Here is a 26,767-nt window from a genome sequence, read left to right as displayed (position 1 = left end):
TTTCACTATTATTCAAAGTCTCTAACAGTGCCTGGCACTACATAAGCAAGAGAAAAGTGGAAGTTTATTCTAATTGTTGTTACTGAATAAAGCATTTAACACGAGGCTGGTCCCCCAGCGGACCCTTAATAGTTTTCGCGGCTGCAGTCGTAGCCGGACTACAAACCCCGCCTCCTGAGCAGCGCGAAGCCCCGCCCCTTGCTGCCCTGCAGTTCCGCCCCCGTGGCTTGTGCCGCGCCTGCGCACTGTCCCGGGGGGGCTCCACGCGCGCAGCTTTAGTCCCCGCCCCTGGAGCTGGCGGCGCAGGGCGCAGCTTCCCGCCGCCCGAGCGGGCCAGCCTGCTGCGTGCGTGCGTGCGTACGCCTGTGCGTGCGTGCGTGCGTGCGTGCGTGCCGTCAGCTCGCCGGGCACCGCGGCCTCGCCCTCGCCCTCCGCCCCTGAGCCTGCACCGCGTAGAACGACCCCCCCCCAGCGCGCGCACCCCGTCGAAGACCCTCACCCGTGCCCCGACTGGTCCCCCCTTTTTTGTAAAACTTAAAGCGGGCGCGGCATTAACGCTTCCCGCCCCGGTGACCTCTCAGGGGTCTCCCCGCCAAAGGTGCTCCGCCGCTGAGGAACATGGCGAAGGTGGAGCAGGTCCTGAGCCTCGAGCCGCAGCACGAGCTCAAATTCCGAGGTAAGCCCCAGAGGCCGCCACCTTCATGCTTGCGGCCCCCGCCCCAGTGCTGGAGGGACGGAGTCCGGCGCGGCGGGTGACGTCGGCCCTCGTCCCCACCCCGACGGCGCTGTCGTGGGGGCCGGCGAGGCCGGGCCGGGCCTTGGCGCTCAGCGCGCGCCCCAGAAATGCGCGGAGCGCCCGGGACCCGAGAGGGCTGGTGCAGGAGCTAGGGCCTGTGCCTCCTCCCCGACCCCCAGCCTCCTGGGACTTGCCTTCGAGGCACTTGTCACTTTGCCTTGTAACTTAGTGACCAGTTTGTGATCACTTTAGTGTGAGCCTCCGCCGCTGCTGTTGCCTGGAAGGTTCTTCCCCTGCTCTGTGACAGTGTTGACCTCAGGGTTTAGTTGAGGTATCACCTGCCCAGAGAGGCCTGCTGTGGCCACCCAGCCCGCCGTGCACACCTGCTCTGCTGCTGTCCCCATTCTGTCACTGTTTCGTGGTCAGCACCGCACTTTTCGTACTCAAAATCACTGTTTCAACACTAGAAAGGAAACTGCATGAGGACAGGCTCTTGTCAGTTCGCTGCTGTGTACCCAGCACACATTAGACGCCTAGGAAATACCTGTTGAACCAACAAATGAACCTCCTCAGGCCTTCTGATGGGATTGGTCCCATTTTCCGTTCACTGCCTCCCTCATGGTGCCCCCTGGATGCAGCTGAGGGAGGCTGCCAAGGTGCTGGGATCCTTTTGCTCCGCAGAGCTGCCTGGAGCAACACCTGCGGTGGTGGGAAACCATGACCCTGGTTTCTCCCAGACACTATTATCTCTGTAATTTGTGCCTTTATGTTTTCTATGTTGTTCTTTTTTTTTTTTTTTTCCTACCTTCACCAGGGCCACGAGGTAAAAGGTCTGACATGCTCATTCCTTCTTTTTGCTTGTATCCAGTGATGTGGAAGGCACTAGGGAGGTGATGGATGAACAAGACAGACAAGGCCTCTGCTCTCAGAGAGCTTAGCTTCCGACGAGGACAGACAAACCAGCACACAACATCGTTACAGATACGTGGAAGGCACTGGGGAGGTGATGGATGAACAAGACAGACAAGGCCTCTGTTCTCATAGAGCTTACCTTCCGACGAGGACAGGCAAACCAGCACACGTGATCTTTGCAGATAGTGCTAAGTGCTGTGTAGGAAATGGAACAGTTTGACTCCATGGAAGTGTACTGTAGATTGGAAGGTCAGGTCTCCACTATATCGCTAGCAGCGGGCTCACAGTAGATTTTCAGCTGTTATTAATGAATGGCCAGAGGTTCTCCAGTTTATATGTCCTATTGGGAAGTAGTGTAGGGTAACTTATGCAAAGTTACCCAGTTGGCAAGTGGTACATTTGAACCCAGACTTCAGAGTTCACGCTGTTAACCGTTATGCTGTCTGATCGCTGGGAAATACTCCAGAACGGTGGCTGTCACTTTGCCTTCCAAGTTAACAATGTGAAATAACTCTGAATTTACAGAGAACCAAAGGCTTTCCAATTAAAATGAAAAAAACAAAAAAACCCCACCAAACCTACCGGGGATCGAAATTCCAGGATAGTACTTGAGGTTTCATGATGCGCTCATGGCTTTCTGGGAACGCCAGATTGGAAAAGGAGGCCAGGTGGCTAAAGTGGTGAGCCATGGTTTCCACTTGAGTTGTCTGAAGTTCTTTTTCTGTCTGGGAGGCCTGGCTTGGCTTCTCCTGAGAATTGGTGGGTTCATTCGGTTAGTCCACAAACATTTACTGAGTACCTGATCTGTGTGTCAGATACCCGGAGAAGCCAAGTCATATCAGCTGTACTCTCCCATTTTCCCTCAACCTCCTCCCAGTACTTTAGGGAAGGGGACAGATGAGAACAACAGCCAGGACAGGACAATGATGTAGGGTAGTTCAGAGTGCCCCAGGAGCATTGAGGAGGTCAGCTCCTGAAGGAGGTGTCATTTGAGCTCAGTTATAAAGGTTGAGTAGAAGAAGGCTCAAAGAAGGAAAGGGTGAGAACATTTCAGACAGAGGAAATTGCATGCACAGAGGCACAAACACTGAGATGACTGGGCTCCTTTGGGATGCCCAGTAGTTCTTTTTTTTCTTTTTTTTTTTTGAGATGCAGGTCTTACTCTGTCACCCAGGCTAGAGTGCAGAGACGCGCTGTCTCACTGCAACCCCCGGCTCCCAAGTTCAAGCGATTCTCCTGCCTCAGCCTCTTGAGTAGCTGGGATTATATACAGGCGTGTGCCTCTACGCCTGGCTAAAAATGTATTTTCAGTAGAGACGGGGTTTCACCATGTTGGCCAGTTTGGTGTCAAACTCCAGACCTCAAGTGATCTGCCCTCCTTGACCTCTCAAAGTGGTGGGATTACAGGCGTGAGCCACTGTGCCTAGCCACCACTAGTAGTTGTGAATGACAGCAACAAAGAAAATTTGTTGTGGTTGCCCGGCAAGATGGCAGACAAGAGTAGACAAGAGTCAGACCTCAGTCCCTTTATGCATAGATGCAGCCAGTGTCCAAGTTAAAATTGTGTTGCTTCTCCTTGAGCAGTCCTTCCTTGCATTAACTTTCTGAAAACCCCCAAATCCCAGTACAAACTCTGTTGTCTAATAGGATGTTATGGAAAGAGGCACTCATTTGAGAAAATTCAAGATTTTGTTCAGTTGTTTTACTGAAAGATGTGTGACCTTAGGCCACTTCACTCCTCAAAGCCTGGGGTCATTCTTTGGTCAATGGGGATGATGCTCATGTCCACCTTGCCTCTTGTAGAAAGTGTTTAAAAGGAATGACATGGCTGTTAGCGGCTTTGTAAGTGCATAGTACTATACAGAGATTAGACAACCACTTAACCACTTAAGTGGTTTCATCACTTCTGTACCTGAAAGGTGTGGCAGAGAAGAGGGATCATTCTGGCCCTGGATTGGCCAAAGTAATAATGCCAAAGTCACTGGATATTTTTGCTGGGGAAGTGGTCCAAGAGAGATGGTACCAAATTGTTGAAGGCCTCTGGCTTATAACTTTAGAAGAGACATCTGTGTGTGTTCTTAAACGACGTCATGAGTTGTGTTGTTTGTTTTAAACTGAATGCTAAGACAGTACAATTAATAGAGACTCAATACCCTGACTTACTTAGAGATAATTCATTTCAGGATGAAAACTGGCACATTTAACTGGTTTCTTCCAGGTTACTCAGGGTGATGACTCTGATTTCTGGTGGTTCACCTAGATGAACCTCTGAGCTAACTACTTAAGAAGGTAATAACTAAAATGCCCATTCAAAGGAAAAATTATCTTTTAAATGCAACCTAAGTTGATCATATGGGATTGTATATTGTCAGACTCTTTAATCTTGGGAATTTTGTGTGGTATATTAAATTTAAGGATGTTACAGAAGAAAAAACGCAAATTTATATGACCTTATGCAGTTTTATAGGAAGTACTGTGCTGCATCATAAATATGGAAAGGACAAAGCCTGGTGGCTTCCTGAAAGAAGCATGACACAGGAGGATTTGCCTAGACTTAAGGTTGATTTTCATGAGATATTTTTAGTAAGTGAACATTAAGCTCCTTCAGACTAGGGGTATCTTTCTGAGAGAGTAAAAGTAAATGTTTTTGTTTTTTGGCAGGGTCTTGCTCTGTCACCCAGGCTGGGGGGCAGTGGTGCCATCATAGCTCACTGTAGCCTCAAACTCCTGGGCTCAAGAGATCCTCCTGCTTCAGCCTCCCTAGTAGCTAGGACTACAGATGCCACCATTCCTGGCTAATTTTTGGATTTTTTTTTTTTTTTTTTTGAGACGGAGTCTTGCTCTGTCGCCCAGGCTGGAGTGCAGTGGCCGGATCTCAGCTCACTACAAGCTCCGCCTCCCGGGTTTACGCCATTCTCCTGCCTCAGCCTCCCAAGTAGCTGAGACTACAGGCGCCCGCCACCTCGCCTGGCTAGTTTTTTTTCTATTTTTTAGTAGAGACGGGGTTTTACCGGGTTAGCCAGGATGGTCTCGATCTCCTGACCTCGTGATCCGCCCGTCTCGGCCTCCCAAAGTGCTGGGATTACAGGCTTGAACCACCGCGCCCGGCCTAATTTTTGGATTTTTTTATAAAGGTAGAGTCTTGCCATGTTGCCCAGGCTGGTCTTGAATTCCTGGCCTCAAGCAGTCCTTCCGCCTCGGCCTCCCAAAGTGCTGGGATTACAGGCATGAGCCACTGCACCCAGCCTGTGTGTGTGTTTTCTTTTATATTTCTTTTTGTTTTTTTCACTAAGTCATAGGAGTTTTTTTTAAATTGTCACTCTTTCTGTTGATCTCAGTTCTTCCAAGGCCTAAATGTTTCCTTGCCATCTCCTCACTCTGAGATCCCACTTGTTGTCCAGCTTAAAGAGAGCTTTCCAAATGAGTCACTTTCAAGGCATTATGTAGCGCTCTTCTGTCATTCTCTTCTCCCTCCCCTTCCATGAGAGTCCGTCTGTGGTAAATAGTATGTCTTATATATTTTTTGGTCATAGTTCAAGACTCTAGATCATTCTTTATACCCTAGCCCGTTCCCCTAGCAATGATATTGTCGCATGGAAGTGGTCTGTTGAACATCCATACTCACTAGGTTAAGGTTTTTTTTTTTTTTTGAGACAGAGTTTTGCTCTTGTTGCTCAAGCTGGAGCGCAATGGTGTGATGATATTGGCTCACCGCAACCTCCGCCTCCTGGGTTCAAGCACTTCTGCCTCAGCCTCATGAGTAGCTGGGATTACAGGCACGCACCACCACGCCCGGCTAATTTTGTACTTTTAGTAGAGACAGGGTTTCTCTGTGTTGGTCAGGCTGGTCTCGAACTCCCGGCCTCAGGTGATCTGCCCGCCTTGGCCTCCAAAAGTGCTGGGATGACAGTTGTGAGCCACTGCACCCGGCCGGTTAACATTTAAACATAACTGGACGCATTTACTTTTGCTTTACTCCTTGACTGAACCAATGGCCTTCAAGAAGTCTTAGATAGTCCTGCCGTTAGGGATATCAGATGGGAGGGCACCAATGAATCGGTGTAGTTGAGTACCACTTTTCGGAGAAAATAGAAACTTGGACACTGAATGATAGTTTAAAGATGCTGTTTTGTTTTGTTTTGTTTTTTGTATAGGAAAAGCTGGCTTAGACTCTTTAGTTCAGCCCTTCAAGTTGATGTGTAATTTAAGATTTTTTTTTTTTTTTTTTTTTTTTTTTTTTTGAGACGGAGTCTCGCTGTGTCTCCCAGGCTGGAGTGCAGTGGCGTGATCTCGGCTCACTGCAAGCTCCGCCTCCCGGGTTCACGCCATTCTCCTGCCTCAGCCTCCCAAGTAGCTGAGACTACAGGCGCCTGCCACCACGCCCGGCTAGTTTTTTGTATTTTTAGTAGAGACGGGGTTTCACCATGTTAGCCAGGATAGTCTCGATCTCCTGACCTTGTGATCCACCCGCCTTGGCCTCCCAAAGTGCTGGGATTACAGGCTTGAGCCACCGCGCCCGGTTTAGGAAGTTACAAAATCGAAAACCCTTTGGATCTACAGTTCATTCAGTGCAGTAATTATCTTTCATATGCCAAGTACAACATTAATTCTTTAACTTTAGCACAGCACTGATTTTCTTAACATTTCCTGATCACACAGAGCAGGCTGTGTTTTACAGCACAACAAAATGTCACCCATGTGCTGAAGATTCTTCATGGTAGTAGTTTAGATCCATCCTGAATAGATTATCTTCGTTTATTTAATTATTAAGTAGCTTGCTTAACAAAAGTGGCATTAAATTTAACTTGAGTCAAACTTAAATCTTCATAGATAGTACCATTTACTTCTGAAATCTTGTTCCTGGGAGAACAATGTGGACTGGAAGTTAGCTTACTTTTATCCACCTATTCACTCCCTTTTCTTGACAGTTAACTCCTTAGGGGGAAAAATGTATAGTTCTTGACCATGTGCTTATATTTGTAAAGCAATGATGTTTCCTGAATGTGAGTGGTTGTGACATAAATCACAGTTATCTTCATAATTACCTGGGAGCTTTTCATCCAAGTGTGGATGTACTAAAATAGTCTGAATTGATGCTTATTAAAGAGCTGAAGTCTTAAACATTAACACTGTCTGTTATTTATTAAATTGTACGTATGTTTCCTTCAAATACTGAAGGCAAAATACTGAGAACGTTGACCCTGTGTTATTATTGCTAAGTAGTTGAAAATTAGGGGAGGAGTCAAGGGAGTATATTATATTGGTTAACACTCAAATACTGCTCCTAGGCTTGATTTTTAGAACCGAAACTTGAATATTTACATAAAGAATTATTTCCAAAAGTGTCTTTTTTTTTTTTTTGAGATGGCGTCTTGCTCTGTTGCCAGGCTGGAGTGCAATGGCACAATCTCGGCTCACTGCAACCTCTGCCTCCCGGGTTCAAGCGATTCTCCTGCCTCAGCCTCCTGAGTCGCTGGGACCACAGGCACGTGCCACCATGCCTAGCTAATTTTAGTATTTTTAGTAGGGATGGGGTTTCACCATGTTGGCCAGATGGTCTCAATCTCTTTACCTCGTGATCCGCCCACCTCGGCCTCCCAAAGTGCTGAGATTACAGATGTGAGCCACTGCACCAGGCCAAGAGTGTCTTATATATTCCTGCTTTTTTGAAAAATTTTCTGTCTAAAGGATGACCATGATTTGGGACAAATGGGCTTAGCTTTCAATGGATGACAAGAAAGATGAACACACAGAGTACTGAGTTCTATTAGTCAAGACAAGGTTGCCATAGAATGTCTTTAATAAAATAGAACAAAAGCCTTTTGCAGTTATTTTGCACTGAGGATTGTGTTAAAAACAAAGTTGCATTATGGTTTCCAGACTGGCATCCTTGTTTTTTTTTTCCTATCATTTTAGGCCCCTTTCAGGCTGTTACCAAGCATAGGATATCCAGGATTGCTTTGGCCTTGCTCAGTGGGTATGTGCATTCTTTGAAGTTCTTACCTGACAGACCTGGGCAGCTGGCTTTACACAAGGAAGAGTTGTTTAAAGAGCTTTGTTATGGAAACAAAGTTACTAAACTTGACAGTCACTTGAGGATTATTTAAGAAACAAAATAACCGAATGTGGTAAAATAATATCTCTAGAATATTTTTCAAAATGGTAAGTGCATCCTTTTAACAGAAGCTGTTGATGTCTGCAATGTCTTATGGTACTTTAGGGTTTTTATCCCCTAGCATGCGGTCTTAGGGGTTGGGAAGCAGTTGAGAAAATGGCATGGTCCCATGAGAAAACCTTGGAATACCTTCTTTTAATAACAATTTTTATTAATTGCATAGTACTGTAAATCTATAGAAATGCTTTCTTGGAGTTTTCCTTCATCCTTTCAGAAGGGCTAATATTGACCTTTGGTTAGCACGTTAGTATTTTCACCTGTGTCAAGTGATGTCTTCAGGCTTTTGGGGTGTGTGTGTGCATGCCTACCTCGTGTTGTGGTGGGGCACATTCGCTGATACCTGTAATGTGTTTCAATTACTACACTGTTGGCATTTCAATAGGCTCCTTTAGCCTTTGCCCATCTGGGAAGTGGAGACTAGGGCAATAAATGTTTTGGGGGTAGATTGAGACTGCAGTGTTTTTCATCTTTTGGCTTGTACTTTAAGACAGTGGGATGTACCCCTAGACCATTTACCTAGATTTGAATTACTTCCTTGTGATGTGGTTTAGAGCTCTAAGTTCCTTGAGTTGTCTTGAAAGGCTAGAGAATGGAGGGGAATTGAAAATGGAACCTAAGGATTTCGGAGTGGTCATATTTGTCAGTGGTGATATGTGCCCGCCAACACCCCGTTGGGTTGGGTCTGGAGTTAAAAGCAGTGGCTGACATACATTTTGCAACGTGAAGGTAAAGAAAGATAAAGAAAGAACAAACATTTCTAGAGGATAAATGCTTTAATTCCTGAAGATAGGCCACACAGTTTAGGAACTGTGGTAAGAGGTGCTTTGCCATATTTATGTTACTGTTTAATCTGTGTAACAGTCCTATGAGATGACTTAGTCAGTGGCTAGGTAACTTTCCGCTGGATGAGTCTGCACTAGTGAATGGTGGCACAGGCAAAGCCTTGTACTTTCCCTTATACCACTATCAGCTCATTAGAGTTAACTCATAAAGGGGTTTGTTCTTGAGAGAGGGAGGCAGATAATTTAAAACCATTAATGAAGTATTAATAGCTGTCTGGACAATTTCTTGAGAACATCAATTAAGAGTTATTCTCTGTGAATTTTTTAGGAGGGATTTCTTGACCTACTTTTTAAAAAGTTCAGACAGATGAGTCCAAAGAATGCTTTGATTTACCTTGTGAATATTCACTTTTATATCAGATTCTGATGGTTTCATGATTCTATATATTTAGAAAGCATTAGGCCAGGCATGGTGGCTCACGCCTGTAATCCCAGCACTTTGGGAGGCCGAGGCAGGCAGATCACCTGAGGTTGGGAGTTCGAGACCAGCCTGACCAACATAGAGAAACCCCGTCTCTACTAAAAATACAAAATTAGCCGGGCGTGGTAGCGCATGCCTGTAATCCCAGCTACTTTGGAGGCTGAGGCAGGAGAGAATCGCTTGAACCTGGGAGGCAGAGGTTGCCGTGAGCCGAGATCATGCCATTGCACTCCAACCTGGGCAACAAGAGCAAAACTCTGTCTCAAAAAAAAAAAAAAAAAAAATTAAAAGCATTACCTTGTGAGTAATTTGTCCTGCTATCCAGTCTTTGGAAGGCAGGGCAAAGCTTGTGTGTGGTAGGGATTTCATAGGCTTGCAGGTTTGTAGAGTGGGAATTCAAGAAGTTGTAAAGGGCACTTATTAAGATAGGAATGTCTAAAATAAATGATCTTTAGCAGTGCCACCTTAAACTTTGTAAGTGGTGCTACAAAGCCTTTAGTTCTGCATTTTCCTGACCAGCCATTGTCTTGGACAGAGAAACAAATAAGGGCGAGTTAATAAATAGAGACTTCTCTCAACTATTCAAAGAGGTAAACTTAAGGTGATTAGAAAGTGCTGTTTTACTTTATATGAGGTACACTTTGGGAAGTCATCATTTCACAAGACGATGATATGCCAGGCATATGAATTGGATCAGAAAGGATTTAGAGACATGCATGGATGTAATGATCTCGTACAGATGCTCCTCACCTTACAGCGGAGTTCCGTCCTCATAAACCTATTATCAGTTGAAAATATTATAAGTTGCAAACATGTTTAATACAGCTTAGCCTACCCAACATCATAGCCTTGTCTACCTTGAACATACTCAGAACCCTTAAGTTAGCCTCCAGTTGGACAAAGTCATCTAGCACAAAGCCTATTGTATGATAAAATATTGAATATCTCATGTACTGCATATTACTAGCCTGGGAAGAGATCAAAATTCAAAATATGTCAAAATTGTGATGGCTTCACATCACTGTAAAATTGAAAATTGCAGGCCGGGCATGGTGGCTCAGGCCTGTAATCCCAGCACTTTGGGAGGCCGAGGCGGGTGGATCACGAGATCAGGAGATCCAGACTATCCTGACTAACACGGTGAAACCCTGTCTCTATTAAAAATACAAAAAATTAGCTGGGCGTGGTGGCGGGCACCTGTAGTCCCAGCTACTTGGGAGGCTGAGGCAGGAGAATGGCGTAAACCCGGGAGGCGGAGCTTGCAGTGATCCCAGATTGCGCCTCTGCACTCCAGCCTGGGCGACAGAGTGAGAATCTGTCTAAAAAATAAAAAATAAAAATAAAAAAAAAGGCCGGGCGCGGTGGCTCAAGCCTGTAATCCCAGCACTTTGGGAGGCCGAGGCGGGTGGATCACGAGGTCAGGAGATCGAGACCATCCTGGCTAACATGGTGAAACCCCGTCTCTACTAAAAATACAAAAAACTAGCCGGGCGTGGTGGCGGGCGCCTGTAGTCCCAGCTACTCGGAGGCTGAGGCAGGAGAATGGCGTGAACCCGGGAGGTGGAGCTTGCAGTGAGCCGAGATTGCGCCACTGCACTCCAGCCTGGGCGACAGAGCGAGACTCCGTCTCAAAAAAAAAAAAAAAATAAATAAATAAAAATAAAAAAAAAATTGCAAGCCAAACCAATCAGGGATTGTCTGTACATAATAGATGATTGTCCAAATTAGAGCTATTTTGGGTTTCTGCCCTTTGCAGATCCTTTGAGGTTTTCTTTATAGACAGATGGCTCCTTCTGGGGGAATTGAACGTGACTCTGAGATTTGGTTCAGTTACCACATACTGAAAGCTTCCTGTGGGCCAGGCACTAGGTTGCATTGGAGACCTGGGAGGAAGGCTTAGCCCTTAAAGTTTCCAGCCTCTAGGTATTGGGAGACAAGGAGGGAAAATGGGGACAAGATATTTATGGCCTGCCCCTATTAAAAGCTTAGAAAAAGCTGTGTTAATTCTGCTTTGGGTGTTCGATCTCACAGGGAAGATGGCATTTGAGATATGTGACTTGGTGAGCTTATACTGTGTGCTTGCCATTTTTCTAAACGTTCATTTATTTAATTCTTAATGCAAGCCTAGGAAGTGGGTACAGTTATGATCCTGAAGTTATTAACCCAAGTTATGAACCTGACTGAGGGTTGGAGTTGGGATTTGAATCAAGATCTATCTGATTGCAAGGCTATGTTTTTTTTCTTTTTTCTTTTTGGTCATTATGCTGGCTGTGTTTCTTCCCTTAAAAGATAAGTGGAGGTGTGACTGCCCTTGGCTTTCTTATTTATTATGTTGTTAGGAAGATGAGGAGTGAGCCTAGAGAAAGAGGCTTGAAAGAGAAATGGGATAGAAAAATAAAGGAAAAGGCCGGGCGCAGTGGCTCACACCTGTAATCCCAGCAGTTTGGGAGGCTGAGGTGGGTGGATCACCTGAGGTCAGGAGTTCCAGACCAGTGTGACCAACATAGTGAAATCCCATCTCTACTAAAAATACAAAAGTTAGCCGGGCTTGTTGGTGCATGCCTGTAATGCCTGTAATGCTACGTACTTGGGAAGCTGAGGCAGGAGAATCACTTCAGCTGGGGAGGTGGAGGTTGCAGTGAGCTGAGATTGTGCCATTGCACTCCAGCCTGGGAAACAAGAGCAAAACTCTGTCTCAAAAAAAAAAAAGAGAAAAAGAAAGAAAAAGTGCCTTATTGTAATTGTAGTCTAATAATTGTCTCGTTGGCACCTCTTACGTAAAGTGCAGTTGCTCTGGGACATTAGAATGACTGTGACTGACTTTTAATCTTTTGCCAGCCGCGGTGGCTCATGCCTGTAATCCCAGTTTTGGGAGGCTGGGGTGAGTGCATTGCTTCAGCTCAGGAGTTTGACTCCAGCCTGGTCAACATAGTGAAACCCCTCTCTACTAAAAATGCAAAAATTAACCAGGCTTGGTGGTGTATGCCTGTAATCCCAGCCACTCAGGAGGCTGAGAGGTGGGAATCGCTTGAACCAAGGAAGGCAAAGGTTGCAGCTAGCTGAGACTGTGCCTCTGCACTCCAGCCTGGGCTAAGAGTGAGACCCTGTCTCAAAAAAAAAAAAAAAAAAAAAATCCTTTAACAAATTCTGTGTTTCCCCCTAAGAACTTCTGTCACTTCTTATTGTGAGCTGTTTATTAGTGTCAAAAATTCTGTGCTAATGCTATCAACTGTACCTTCCCTTCCACCACCCCACTCTCTACTCCGAGTCTTTCATGTCCTCAATACCTGTCGTGCAAACTATGCATTTCTGGGTTAACTGGGTACTATTTTAGTCTTTTAGTTCCATCACTCAGCGTTTACAATATAGTAGAAAAAGGGAAGAAATGGAGTGGTACGTACTCGAGAAGTCAATGTTATGACCATCTCTGTTTTAGAGACGAGAGGCCTTTGCAGAGTGTGAATTTGTACCCAGGTCTTCCAGCCTTCCAAGTCTGTGTGCTTTGCATTACAAAGGGAGTCTGTGGTTCCTAAGCCTTGCTGTCACCTAGAGGCACTTGGACTAACCTGCTTAGCTTTGGTTTCCTCCTCTGTGATGTGAGGAGGCTTCAACTCAGTACCTCTAGGTGGTCCTTCCAGCTCTAAGCTTGAGAACTTAAGTTTATTTTAGCTGAAGAAGAGAGATGGAAAGCCCCTTGAGGACAGGAACCAGCTTGTGTTTCCCACAGCACCTACCAGTACTTTGTTCCCATGGGCTCCTGAATATTTAATTAGTGAAACCTCTTGTTCTGTTTGAAAGCTCACTACTAATATTAACCTTTCCTGAGTATTCTTGGACTCTGATCCAGTTTTTTCTATATCACCTCTTATTGTACGAATTATGTGTCACTTTGATGTTTTGTTTTATTCTTTATGTGCTTCATTTACTTATTGCTTGGCTTTTGCTGCTAGAATGTAAGCTCCTATAGTTTTTTGTTTTGGTATTTCTGAGTAGTGACTAATAGACTACATTCTCTTCTTATTGTTGTTTTCTTTTCCTAGTACCCCAAAGAAGGGTACAACCCTGGACTTGGTCATCTTTTCAGTGTTTGCTATGAGCATTTGAAATAGACGCAGACATAAGAATAAAAAGAGAAATTTGCTGAAAAACCAGAGGTTTGTCCCTGGGGAGGCTTATTTGAATTCTCAATCTGTTGGTTGAATTGATTTGTTGGCATATAAATATATCCTGATGGACTCCTCTGAAAATCTAAATTTGTGCTTCTGACCTTTGTAAAGTCAGGCAGTGCTTTACTAATTGGATGAAGGAGAGCCATGGCTTACTCTTGAGAGAATGTGCAGATGCACACAATCAAAACTTTTCATGTAATTTGCGGGCAGGAGGATCCCATCTTAGTGCATAGTTCACCTCTAACCTAGCTCAGAGAAAAGGTGGAAGAAACATGAGCAGTCATCTAGAGAAATCCAGAGAACACTTGGTCGGCTCTTTTGGGTCTTTTTATTTATTATTGTTTTTAAAATGAATGCTTTTGTTGCCTTTCTCTTTCAAAGCAAGATTGTTTCTTTTTCTTTCTTTACATACCTAGCACTCCTTGAGAATAGTGTTTGGCCTTTAGTCATTTTCATTAAACATCTGAGTATTGTCCCTTCCACCTTTAAAGAAGAAAAACTGTGTTGTCAGTCCTTTTTGCACTGTCTAGCTATTCCTTTCACTTTCCTTCTTATCATGGTAAGCTTCTGGAAAGCATAGTTCCCTGTCTTTTTTCTTTCTGTTCTTCATTTCTAGTCACTGCCCGGGAGCTCAGTCATTGCTTCATCACTACATCTCCCATTGCATGTTCAGTCTTCACCATATGTGTGCTCTCCCTACCATTTGACGCCTGTTGTCATCCTGCTCATTGACACACTTCTCTTGACCTCCCTAATTGCTCTCTCTGCTTTTCTTCTGCCCATGTGGCCAATTTTGCCTACTCATCATGCAGTCTGGTTGGTAGGTTACAGGTTCACCACCTCCCCCTCTTCTCCTTTCCCTGTTTCTCTCAGATTTGCTCTCTCCGTGTCTTCCCTTTTCCCCCTTGTGGAACTTTTACCAGTACCCTTAGCTTCTAACGTCACTTATGTATGAACCCAGGCCTGACTCAAGCCCATATAAAAGACTGCAGTACTTTAAATGCAGCATGACCCAAGCTGAACTCTATACCATCTTTTCTTTTTTTCCTCCAAACCTCCCCCTTCTTACTGTCTCATTGAATGGTACCTACATTCATGCATTTGACCAACTCAGAGAGTCTATGACTCAATTCTGTCCCTCCTTCCCCATTCCCTCTATGGTTGTCCCATTTTCTCCCGCAACTGTAATAGCCTCTTAACCTGTCTTCTTGTCTAAGTCTTCTCTTTCTTTCCACCCTGATGTGGTTTTCAAAGATGCAAATCTGAGCATATCTCTTGCTTGCTTACAATCATTAAATGTCTTCCTGTTGCCAAAAATAACGTTTAAATTCTTTAACAAAACCTGGAAAATTATTTATACTTGTTGCACTCCCTCCACATTGCCCTCCCCATCTTTCCAGCATCATCTTTCGTCATGCTTGTGTTCCAGCCTTTTAGTTCTCCTTGGCCATGGGGCTTTGGCATACTCTGTATCATGACTTACCCTGTATGTAGTCATAAAGTAACAGCTTTTAGCTGTTTCCACCACTAAAAATTAGTTGATTCCTTTTTCTCTTGTTGGTTTCACTGCTTTCCCCTGCTTACCTTTGAGGCTCAGCACGGGCTTCACTTCTTCAAGGTCACTTTCCTGACATTCTTCACTCACATTGTACCTGTTCCCCTGGCTCCCACGTGTCCCAGCGTGTTGTCATTGGCTATGTGATACATGACACCTTTCCCCTGTTAGTCAGCAAGCCCCTTCTTTTTCTTTTTCTTTTTAGATTGTGTCTCTTCTCCCCAGATCCCAGTGCCTAGCACAGTGCATGGTGCATGGCAGTTTCTCGGGGAGTTAATGGTCTCTGGGTCTAAGGCATAGGCGAGGAAGGGTTGGTGTTTAGAAGGAAGCTGGGAAAGGAGAGGCCAGGTGCAATGGCCTCACGCCTGTAATCCAAGGATTTTGGGACGCCGAGGGGGGTGAATCACTTGAGGCCAGGAGTTTGAGATGAGCCTGGACAATATGGCAAAACCCTGTCTCTACTAAAAATACAGAAATTAAGCTGGTGTGGTGGTGCATGCCTGTAATCCCAGCTACTTGGGAGGCTGAGGCATGAGGCTCAATTGAACCCGGGAGGTGGAAGCTGCAGTGAGTCAAGATTATGCCACTGCACTCCAGCCTGGGTGACAGAGCAAGACTCTGTCTCAAAAACAAAAACAAAGCTGAGAAAGGAGAGGGGGGAAAAAGAGAAGACTTTCAGTGGTGAGGAGTAATGAAGCCTTTCGGCAGGGCCCATTATGTACAGCCGATTGATGTAGACACAGTGCATTTTGCTCAGAAAATATTTGAACATTTTCTACTAAATGCTGGTTACTTTTCTCTCATGTAGAAACTTAGGTTTTTATTTATCCTCCTCTTCTATTTCAGAGTCAGGACTACCTCTTAGGTGTGTGTTCTTTCACCCCATTCCTTTCCCAACACTTAACAGTATTTTGCATCGTTAGTCAGCCTATTACTGCTGTCTCAAATTTCTCTTGTACTTGATTCCTTCCTTGTGCCTACAAACATTCTTCAGTTGCCCCTTCCTAAAAAGAAATCTTGTTTTCTAGATCTTCCCCACTTAAGCAAATGCCCAGTCTTCTATCACAGCTAGTTTTGGGGAAGCTGTGAATCTCAGTTTCTGATATCTTCATCCTTCTTTCATCAGATCCCACCCCTCCACTCAAACTCTTCTTAGTTCCCCAGGTTTCTCTCTGTGATACTTGTCTTTGACTTTTCCGATGAACTTCTTTATCATCTCTTTTACCGGGTGTTGAGGTTTCTCAGGTTCTGGCTTCAGTCTTCTCAATTTAACAATTTTCTGTATGTTGCCTCATTAATAATGACTTCATCTTCCACTTCTGCACAGAAAACTTCCAAATCTGTATCTCCAAGCAGATCTTTTGATCTGTCAGCCTACTGGACATCCGTGTCTATCTGGTTGTCATGAGAACACCTCAAACTCAGCATGTTCCACACTGTATTTACAGTTTACCCTCTCATCGGTACTGACTGTGGCTTCTGGCTCTTGGGAGTGGCCCTTGCACCAAGTTGGCAAACTGGAAATCCTAAACTTGTCTTTTGCTCCCCCTTTTCCATAACCTTTCACATCTACTCAGTCTGTTTAAATCAGCAACATCTCCTATGCCCTTTTGCTTCTTTGTATTCTGCTGTCGTATCCTGAGTATAGGTCCTTTCCCTTCCAGACTATTGTAGTAGCACTATGTCTCAACTTTCTGTCTCTTAATTTGTCTACCTGCTTCTCTTACCCTTCGGACTATCCTTTATACAGTTTCCAGAGATATTTTTCTAAAAATTGAAATTTGATATCATTTCTTGGTTTAAAAACATTCATTGGCTCTCTAGATCTTACGGATAGGTTCGTGCTCCAAATTCTTAGGCCAGCAGCAAAGCTCTTCAGAGTCAGGCCACGCTGCGTCTCTCCAGCCTCAGCTTCTTTCACCCCTCTCGTACCCTTTCCTCTTCAGCCATGTGATGCCCCCAGAAGTCCCTTACAGCTTTATCACACTGTACGTTTACCCAAGTTCCCTGCAGCTCAAAGTGTGCTTTGTGTTATCTGCTTCTCAGACTCCAGGGCTTGCCTCAGTGATCAGTTCCCAGTACTCCTCACTCTCCCCTTTTGATAGGATGCTTTATAGATTACCTTTCATACAGTATTCGATGCAGTTAGAGGTAGTATACTGCCCAGGAGTTAAGAGAGTGAACCCTAGATCTGCCATCTGAGAGTCATGTGTCCTTCAGTGATGCATTTAACCTGTCTGTGCCTCAAATTCCTCCCTCTGGGGTGTGTTAGGAGGATACAAATTAACACATGTAAAGTACTTAGAATAGATTGGCACTGTTAAATATGAGCTAAGGTCACATTTGATAATTTTTTAAAAAGAAAAAATCATTATGGAGTCTCAGTCCTGGAAATTCTGATTCATTAATTCTGGATGGGCCCCAAGATTGTTCTGTGTGTTCTGGGTGGGAGCTGCAATGCCCTGTTTCTCTCTCCAGCTTGAGAGCCTAGCACAGCACCTGAACCATTCTCTTCATTGGTTACTTACTGAGTACCTGTAGCGTGCCAAGCATTGTTGAGAGGCCAAGATGAGAAAACTTTTACCTTATGGAGCTCATCTAATTATAGCGGGGAAGATGTACATTAAATAAAAACAGAAAATATATATGATGTGGTGTCAGGTAGTAGGTGATAAATGGGAAAAAAACAACTAAAAACAATGCAGGATAAAGGGATTTGGGAATGTGTGCAATTTTAAATAGGGTGATGAGGGAAGATCATTTAAGTAGGGTAATTAGGGAAGGTCACTTACCTGAGAAGGTGATATTTGAACTGAGACCTGTATAAAATGTGTGTGTGAACTATGGAGACATTTGGGAAGAGCATTACAGACTGATGGAAGGGCAAGTGCGAAGTGGTGATGAGCTTGGTGTGTTCAAGGAGCAGCAAGGTCATTATGCCTGCACTAGAGTGATGGAGGGGCCTGCTAGGAGGTGAGCTCAAAGAAGAGGGCAGGAGCCTTACTGCTAGGCAGGCCACAAGAGGGACTTTGGATTTTGTTGTGAGATAGGAAGCCACAGAGGATTCTGAGTAGGAGTTTTTTTTTTTTGGAGACAGTCTCCAGATGAAGGAGCCCTTGGCTATCCCCATTTCAGTTATTGTGATGGTGCAGGGAGTTTCTTCATCATACCCACTTCCATCTTAGAGCTAGTTTTATTTCTTCTTTTTTCTTTCTTTCTTTCTTTTTTTTTTTTTTTTTTTGAGATGGAGTCTCACTCTGTCGCCCAGGCTAGAGTGCAGTGGTACGATCTCGGTTCACTGCAACCTCCGTCTCCCGAGTTCAAGCAATTCTCTTCCCTCAGCCTCCTGAGTAGCTGGGATTACAGGCACGCACCACCATGTCCGGCTAATTTTTTAATTTTTAGTAGACAGAATTTCACCATGTTGCCCAGGCTGGTCTTGAACTCCTGAACTCCCGAGCTCAGGCCTCCCAAAATGCTAGGATTACAGGTGTGAACCATCATGCCTGGCCAGGAGTCTTTTTTTTTTTTTTTTTTTTTTTTTTTTTGAGAAGGAGACTGGCTCTGTTGCCCTGGCTGGAGTGCGTTGATACTGTCTCACTCGGCTCACTGTAACCTCCCCATCCTGGTTCAAGCAATTCTCCTGCCTCAGCCTCCCAAGTAGCTGGGGCTATAGGCATGTGCCACCACACCTGAGTAATTTTTGTATCTTTAGTAGAGACAGGGTTTCTATATTAAATGTAGAAGAATATAGAGGAATGTAGATTAAATGTAGAGGAAGAGAGACTGCTTTTGGCCTAAGCAGTTGGGTGAGTGGTGGTTTCTTTACTGAGATGAGAAGCATTGAGTTTGAGGCAGGAGAGTGGGGACTCGAGAGTGCTGTTTGGACATAAGAAACTTGAGATGCTCAGTACACTTGCAACGAGAGATGTTAAATAGGTAGTTGAGTCTGGAGCTCAGGGGAGAGGGCCAGGCTGCAGATAGAAATTTGGCAGTCAGCTTATTGTTGTGACATAGAACAGTAAGGAATAATTTCTTCTGACTAAAGAGATTTGGTAAACCTTTCCAAAAGAGAAGACATTCGAGCAAAACTTTGAAGAATGAGCATAATTTCCAAAGGCAGAGAAAGGGGAAAATAGAAAATATTTTTCATCCAAGTCTCACAGCCTTTCCTCTGGCCTCTTGTTGAGTTTAAGAAGCTGCTGACCTGGTTGATAATTTCTTACCACTGGTATAGCCACTTAGGTTCTTTATTGAAAAGGAACCAGACCAGATTACACACTAACTGATAAACCACATTCTACTAGTTTCTCATTGTTCACAAATTGAAAATTCCAGTTGGATCGTCGAGGTGCAGAATGCTCAGCTTGTTCTTCTCCCTTCTTCTCTGTATCTGGTGTGAATTGGGTGTGTTGATTTTGGTGTGGAGGCTTTTTCACATGCTCTCATCTCCACTAAAGATGGAACACTTTGGGGAAGTTTTTACTTCTGTTGATACTGACTTTTTGCACTTGAACTGTTAAAACAACTACAACCACGAGAAACTGGACCCCATGCTATTTTATCACTCATACCCCTAACTTGAGCATATTGTCTGTCTTGACTCATCCTGCTTTGTGTAAAATGTGAATCATGTTTTGCCACTCTTCTAGTTAGATAGATTTTTATTTGGAGTAGAATATTGCTTATCTTTTTGTTTATTTTTGTGATCATTGTGATCAGAAATTTTGGTCTTTCAAGTAGAGAATAATTACTAGATGTCCGCTAGTCAATGGGATAAAGAGTGCATTGGAAAAATTCAGTTTATTAAATCGTCTAAGATCCTTTTAGAACTGATACAAAATTAATCTGTGAATAATCTTCCACTGCATGATAATCTTAGTGCTGGATATAGATAGAATGTATGAAGCCTCAGCTCTTATGTACTCCTTTTAGCCATTTTTTCTATTATAAAAAAAATCTAGTGCATTAAAGAAAAGTAGTGACAGTATTTATCTTTAGATGGTCTTTAGTCTTTGAAGTTCATACAGCAGCTTTTGTCAGAATTGTAGACATGGGTGTTTGTCTTGAATTAATGAGACTACTGCAACTTTAAACATGTTTTAAGTGATAACCTTGATTTTTATAAATTATACAAGCATGACTATCAATGTTGATTTGTCAGTTTTCAACAACTTTACAAGTCTGAACAGGTAGAAAATTATTTCAAAAGAACCTTGTTTGGATCTCACATAAACTACAGGTAGCTTTCTGTATATGAAAAAAATTTTAAGTACAGAAAAATACAGATAATATAAATACCCCAATATGGAGTAGCTAAATGTTAATAATTTGTTAGAAGACTTGTTTTAAATCTTTCTTTAATAAGTAAAACTTCACTAATAATTTATGACATGTCTGTACTCCATATCTGCTGATTCATACTCCCTCCGTTTTTTTTCTTTTTTTTTTTTAACTCTGCAGAGGAATTTAATGTGAACTATTTCCATTTTTTTCTAGATCACTTAATGTAGTGTCATGGTGTATGGATGACTTAACATGTTTTTGAGACCCATCAATTGTTGAAATACAGATCTAGTTCATTCTTTTAAAGAGTTGTATAGTATTCCTTCATGAAATTTTAGCATTTTTATTGTAAGATAATTCTTTATATATTTTGAATTCTAGTCACTTATCTGTTATATAAACTGTAAATATCTTAGTTTTCCAGGCTGTTCCTTACTGTCTAACTTTATATTTTTTCAGGTAGCTTTCCTGAGTTTGATCTGAGGAATTATTAAACTACAATAGCATGCCTTCCGGTTTAGTTTTCCCACCCGTGGAGTTGGTGGCCTGGGTTTTGTTTCTTTCTGCTCTGAAAGAGCTAGGAAACTAGTGAATTGAGCAAGCAGCCTGCAAGGCTGGTATAGTCTGTTTCAATCAAGCTGGCTTCTGGTGTGCCTTTGATGGCATCATCGGTGAGAGTTCTTCTTGCTGCAATAACAGGTGTGATGTTTCTCAGTAGCTGACTGGCTCCCGAGGATACCAGGAGGATACTTTATTAATTTAAAACACTTTGCATTCTAAGAGTTCTTCAGGAAAGTTATGTGTCTATGGGTAGGGTTCTTTTTATGTGGTTATTTCAAAATAAGAGCTATACAATTAGGCTTTCTGCTGGAATATTGGAATATAATGCCTGTCATTTAAACACATTGGTTGCAAAGCTTTAAAGCTTTATTTTTGTTTCTAAAGCATTGATTTAATGTGTGAGCTGACAATTCAATCAAGAAAATAGATTTTTAAACAAACTTCTCCACTGTCCTTATTCTTGAGTTCATGGTTATTTAAGAGCTCACTCTCTTTGAATATCTGTTAGTATGGTGTCTTTCATTTTTTAGGGAGGGGGCAACTTTAAAAAAAAAATCACCATACAATAATTATGATGAAAGCATTATTGACACAGTGAGCATTTTTAATACCTTCGACCTATATATAAGCAGCACAGATTTAGAATGATTTCAGATCCAGGTTTTGAAGTAGGTGTCTGTTTACAGGAAATGCAGCAGAATCAGAGTACAGTGACCTCTGAGGAAGTCTCCTATTCATGCAGCATACATTTTTCCTGTGTTTGTGGCACTGTTCTAGTTCGGAGGATCTGCTGATGAATAGGATAGACACCCCGCCACGCCCCCCACTCCATGTGGAAACAGGAAAGGAACAAACAAAATATGTCCTATGCAGAAGATGAAAAGGGTGTAATGCCGGAACGGGAGCAGCAGTCGTCTCGGTATTTATTCACCCAGAGCCTGGATATGCATACAGTGGGTGCATGGAGGAAGAATACAGTCATTGTGTGAAGTAGATGGAAGCATGGCATGGCTATTTGTTCATTCAGCAAATATATTTATTGAGCATCTGTTCTGTGCCTGCGAGTGTTCTAGGTGCTGATGATCAGTAATGAACAAGAGGGACGAAAAAGTCTGTGTTGGTGGAGTTTCCATTCTAGAAGGGGAAGATTGATTTACATAAACAAGAAAAGAAATAACGTGGGGATTGGTGCACTGCAGATGGGTATGGACAGCAGAAAGCAATAGGATACTTTTTAATGAAAATAGACTGTCAAAGGGCAAAATTTAAAGATGTTAATAAGATACCCAACAGATTTTACTTTAGAGTGTCTGTGTCCCTCCATTTTAGTGTATTTTTCCCACATACAGTCTTCTGTATTGAAACCTCAAGCACACTTTTATTGTCTTAACAAAATCCATCAAAAGTCACAGGCTTCTGGAGACAGATTATTACCTTCCCAGAAGGTAATCTTTTTAGAGCTGAAATGAAATATGGTAACTGGTTTTTTGGAGAGGCTGTGAAAAGGAGAGATGCTGTACCTAATTTGTGTTTTCAAGAGTATAAAATAATACAGCTTTTTTTATGCAGAGTGAAAAAAACTGTTGTGAAGCTATTAACTCTAACTTATATCTAGAAAGCTGAGACCTGATAGATTATATATCAAATTGGTATATAACTTATTTAGTAACATATAGGTTGAGTTTCAAAGTATTGTAGCTACATCAGAAGATAAATTACAAAGGAAGGATATGTATTTGTGAAACCAGAATTTCATGAACTCTAGAAGAGGAGCAATCATTTTGCACAACAAAGAATCTTTATTCATATATATACACACACACAAAATACAGATTTTCAAAATCTCAATAATATTTAATGTTAGAAATGTTAAGGGGGATACAACCGAAAGTGAATTAATATAAAAGACCAAATACTTTTTCCTCTTCCTTTTTTTTTAAAAAAGCATAGTTTAGAACAGTTTTAGGTTCACATGAAAACTGAGCAGAAAGTATGCACAGAGTTCTCATGTAGCTCCTACCCCACACATGCATAATAGCCCCCTCCATTGGCAACATCCTACACTGAGTGGTACATTGGTTACCATTGGTGAACCTACATTGACACGTCATTGTTAGCCAGAGTCCGTAGTCTGCATTAGTATTCATTTCTAGTGTTGTACATTCTGTGGGTTCTGACAGTGTATAATGACGTGTATCCACCATTATAATATCAGAATAGTTTCACTGTTCTAAAAATGCTCTATGCTCCTCCTGTTCTTTCCTCCCTTAAGTTCTATCAGCACATTATTATATTTTCTTATTTTTATTTTTTGAGACAGAGTCTTGCTCCATCACCCAGGCTGGAGGGCAGGCAGTGGGACGATCTTGGCTCACTGCAACCTTCACCTCCTGAGTTCAAACTATTCTCCTGCCTCAGCCCCCTGAGTCGCTGGGATTACAGGTGTGTGCCCCCACACCCAGCCAATTTTTGTAGTTAAAGATGGGGTTTCACCATATTGGCCAGGCTGTTCTCAAACTCCTGACCTCAAGTGATCCGCGCCCCCACTCAGCCTCCCAAAGTGCTAGATTACAGGCGTGAGCCACCACTCCTGGCCAACACCTTGTCTTTTTATTGTCTCTGTAGTTCTGCCTTTTCCAGAATGTCATAGAGTAAAAATCATACAGTATGCTACCTTTTCATACTGACTGCTTTCACTCAGGAATATGCATTTAAGGCTCCTCCGTGTCTTTTCATGGCTTTGATAGCTCATTTCTTTTTAGCACTGAGCACTTTTTCAGTGTCCGGATATACCACAGTTTATTTTATCCACTCACAAAATGCTTCTGCATTTTGGCAGTTATGAATAAAGCTGCTATAAACATCCATGTGCAGGTTTTTGTGTGGATATAAGTTTTCCACTTACTTGGGTAAATACCAAGGAGGGTAATTGCTGGATTGTATGGTAAGAATATGTTTAGTTTTGTAAGAAACTGCTAAATGGTCTTTCAGAGTGGCTGTGCCCCATTTTTCATTCCTTCCAGCAGTGAATCAGAGTTCCTGTTGTTCCATATCCTCACCAACACTTGGTATTGGTAGTATTTTAGAATTTGGCCATTCTAAAACCTAACAGTAAGAGAATGAACAAATGTGTAATAGTATCTCATTGGACGTCTTTTCTTTTTTTGTTTTTCTGAGATGGAGTCTTACTCTGTCGCCCAGGCTGAAGTGCAGTGGCACAATCTTGGCTCACTGCAACCTCTGCCTCCTGGGTTCAAGTGATCCTCCTGCCTCAGCCTCCCCAGTAGCTGGGACTACAGACATGGGCCACCACACTTGGCTAATTTTTGTATTTTCAGTAGAGACAGGGTTTCACCATGTTAGCCAAGCTGGTCTTGAATTCCTGACCTCAGCTGATCCACCCGCCTCAGCCTCCTGATGACAGGCGTGAGCCACCGCACCTGACCAGACATCTTTTCATATGTTTATTTGCTCTCTGTACATTTTTGGTGAGGTGGCTGTTCAGATCTTTTGCCTATTTTATTTTATTTTGTTATTTTACTGTTATTTATTTATTTATTTTTTGAGACGGAGTCTCTTTGGTTCTGTCGCCCAGGCTGGAGTGCAGTGGCGTGATCTCAGCATATTGGAAGCTCTGCCTCCTGGGTTCACACCATTCTTCTGCCTCAGCTTCCTGAGTAGCTGGGACTACTCAGCCCGTCCCCACGCCCAGCTAGTTTTTTGTATTTTTAGTAGAGACGGGGTTTCACCATGTTAGCCAGGATGGTCTTGATCTCCTGACCTCGTGATCTGCCTGCCATGGCCTCCCAAAGTGCTGGGATTACAGGCGTGAGCCACTGTACCTGGTCTTCATTTTCGTATTATTGAGTTTTAAGAGTTCTATGTATATTTTGGTTGACAGTATTTTATTCGGATATGTTTTTAGCAAATATTTTCTCCTGGCTTATGGCTTGCTTGTCTTCTGCAGAACAGATGTTTTTATTTTTAATGAAGTCTAGCTTATCAGTTATTCTTTTCATGGATTTTGTTTTGGTGTTGTAAGTAGAGTCACCTCCAAATCCAAGGCCATCTAGATTTTATTCTGTCATCCTCTAGGAATTTTATAGTTTGGTGTTTAAATATATTTTAGCCTTTATTTTCTCGTAGAATTGCTGAGTTAAAAGTAAAATTGTGGCTGGGCGCAGTGGCTCACACCTCTAATCCCAGCATTTTGGGATGCCAAGATGGGTGGATCACTGGAAATCAGGAGTTTGAGACCACCCTAGCCAATGTAGTAAAACTCCGTCTCTGTTAAAAATACAACAATTAGCCAGGTGTGGTGGCATGTGCCTGTGGTCCCAGCTACTTGGGAGGTTGAGGCATGAGAATCGCTTGAACCCGGGAGGTGGAGGTTGCAGTGAGCCGAGATGTGCCACTGTACTCCAGCCTGGGTGACAGAGCGAGACTCTGTCTCAAAAAAAAAAAAAAAAAAAAAAAAGGTAAACTTGTATATTTACTCCTTAAAAACATCTGTCTTGCCATTTAGTAGATAGGATGTTATGCAATTCTTGAGGTAATAGATAGGTAATTATTCTTTTGTAAAAAGGTAGTATTTACATTTCCTGAAAGGAGGGATTTTAATTTTTCTTCCATGGGTCTTGAATGAATAATTACAGAAAAGCATTTAAATCATATGTAGATCAGGAGACTGTTTAAAGATTTAATGGAATACTTTTCCCACAAAATGCTCTTAGGTTTCCTGACAAGTTTATTCAGCCATTTTTTTATGACATTTTCAACACCTGGAACCTGACCTCTTAATGTTGTTCTGGAATGTGACTGTCTTCTTTGACCTTTAAACCAGAACTTTGTACATCTTAAGGCCCAATTTTTGTAACTAAGAGTAAAAAGCAACTATTTCTTCTTTCACTTTTAATGGTATGCAAGTTTTTGCTGGTATTGTAGTATTTGCCTTCTAAAACAGGTCAATTCTAGCCCCTCTTACTGTCTTACTCTTACCTCTTATTTCCTTAAACACAATTTAAAATGACAAAAATCCAAGCACAGTGGGTCCTGGGGGAAGGTAGAGGAAATAAATTATACTATGTTTAGCTTTATCTAAATACATTTTAGAGCATGTCAAGGAATTCATTTTCAGTTAGTGCTGTTTCATAAGCATCTTCAACAAACTCACACAAATGTTCACAGGTGAGTATATGCATAATCTAGGATGTAAAGGGCGTTGTTTACATTATTAAAAAAGAGTAACAGTTTCAAAGAGTATTGCCAATTTCTCCCAAATTCATGTTTTTTCAATTTTTTAACCTCCCATTTCACATTTTAGATGCTTAGTTCCTAGTTTTGCAGACATTATCTGAAATAAGGAATAGAAGATTAAAAATGATTTAAAGTATATGCTGTGGTTCTAGAGACACATCATTTTTTTATCTCTAAAAAGGAAAAATTCTAAGTTTAGAAGGAGATTTCATTTGTAAAATTGACTCTGTACTTTATAAGTAGTGTTTAAATTCATTGGTGATAAATATGCATGTTGGTATAGTAAAATCCCATTTTTTACATAATGCTTTAATGGAAATGGCAGTTTTATGAAATGAAAGTGACTAGTAAAAATCTGAATGATGCTCATAAGCTTTTACATCATTTTTATTGAGGGTTTTGTGTATACTAATCCATTAATACAGGGGAAAAGGAGAACACTAACATAGTTTATTTCCTATAATTATTCAAATCGAATATAATTTATTTTCAATAAAATTCTTGGAGTAAATTGACCAGAGTAGGGAGAGGAAGGTTGGCCTATTCTTACAAACTATCTTGATTTTTACCTATGGGACTTTGTTGTTTTACCAATGATGTTGTTTCATTGCATATATTTTCAGTATAGTTCCCTCCAGATTTTTACAAATAAAAGCCCATGAAAGGCCAAGAAATCCCAAGCATGTAAAGACCTAGTATTGCAGAGGGAGAAATCTGGGATGTTTATTTTATCCTGTTTATTATTACAGATATTGCTTGTCTTTTAACAATTTAGACTTCCTTTTATGTGATTTATGTAAGTTGAAGCACCATTAAGATTGCTGTGTAACAGCAATTAATTGTGATGCAATGGA

General features: G+C 42.4%; 1 protein-coding gene across 4 annotated transcripts in view; it reads left to right on the top strand.

The window, feature by feature from the left end:
- The first annotated feature begins 277 nt into the window (after positions 1-277).
- Positions 278-26,767, top strand: part of VAPB (VAMP associated protein B and C) — a 56,626-nt gene continuing 30,136 nt past the window's right edge. For 3 of the 4 annotated variants that reach the window (XM_050745619.1, XM_050745620.1, XM_050745618.1), the window contains exon 1: positions 354-676. In XM_050745619.1, coding sequence (XP_050601576.1) covers positions 619-676 — 58 coding nt within the window. In that variant the 5' untranslated portion in view covers positions 354-618. Of the gene's footprint in view, positions 677-26,767 lie in introns of all 4 variants that reach the window. The other variant, XM_050745617.1, reaches the window with a different exon arrangement.

This window comes from Macaca thibetana, chromosome 10 (assembly GCF_024542745.1).
Source record: "Macaca thibetana thibetana isolate TM-01 chromosome 10, ASM2454274v1, whole genome shotgun sequence".
Taxonomy (NCBI): Eukaryota; Metazoa; Chordata; class Mammalia; order Primates; family Cercopithecidae; genus Macaca; species Macaca thibetana.
This window is presented reverse-complemented; position numbering and strand designations above follow the sequence as displayed.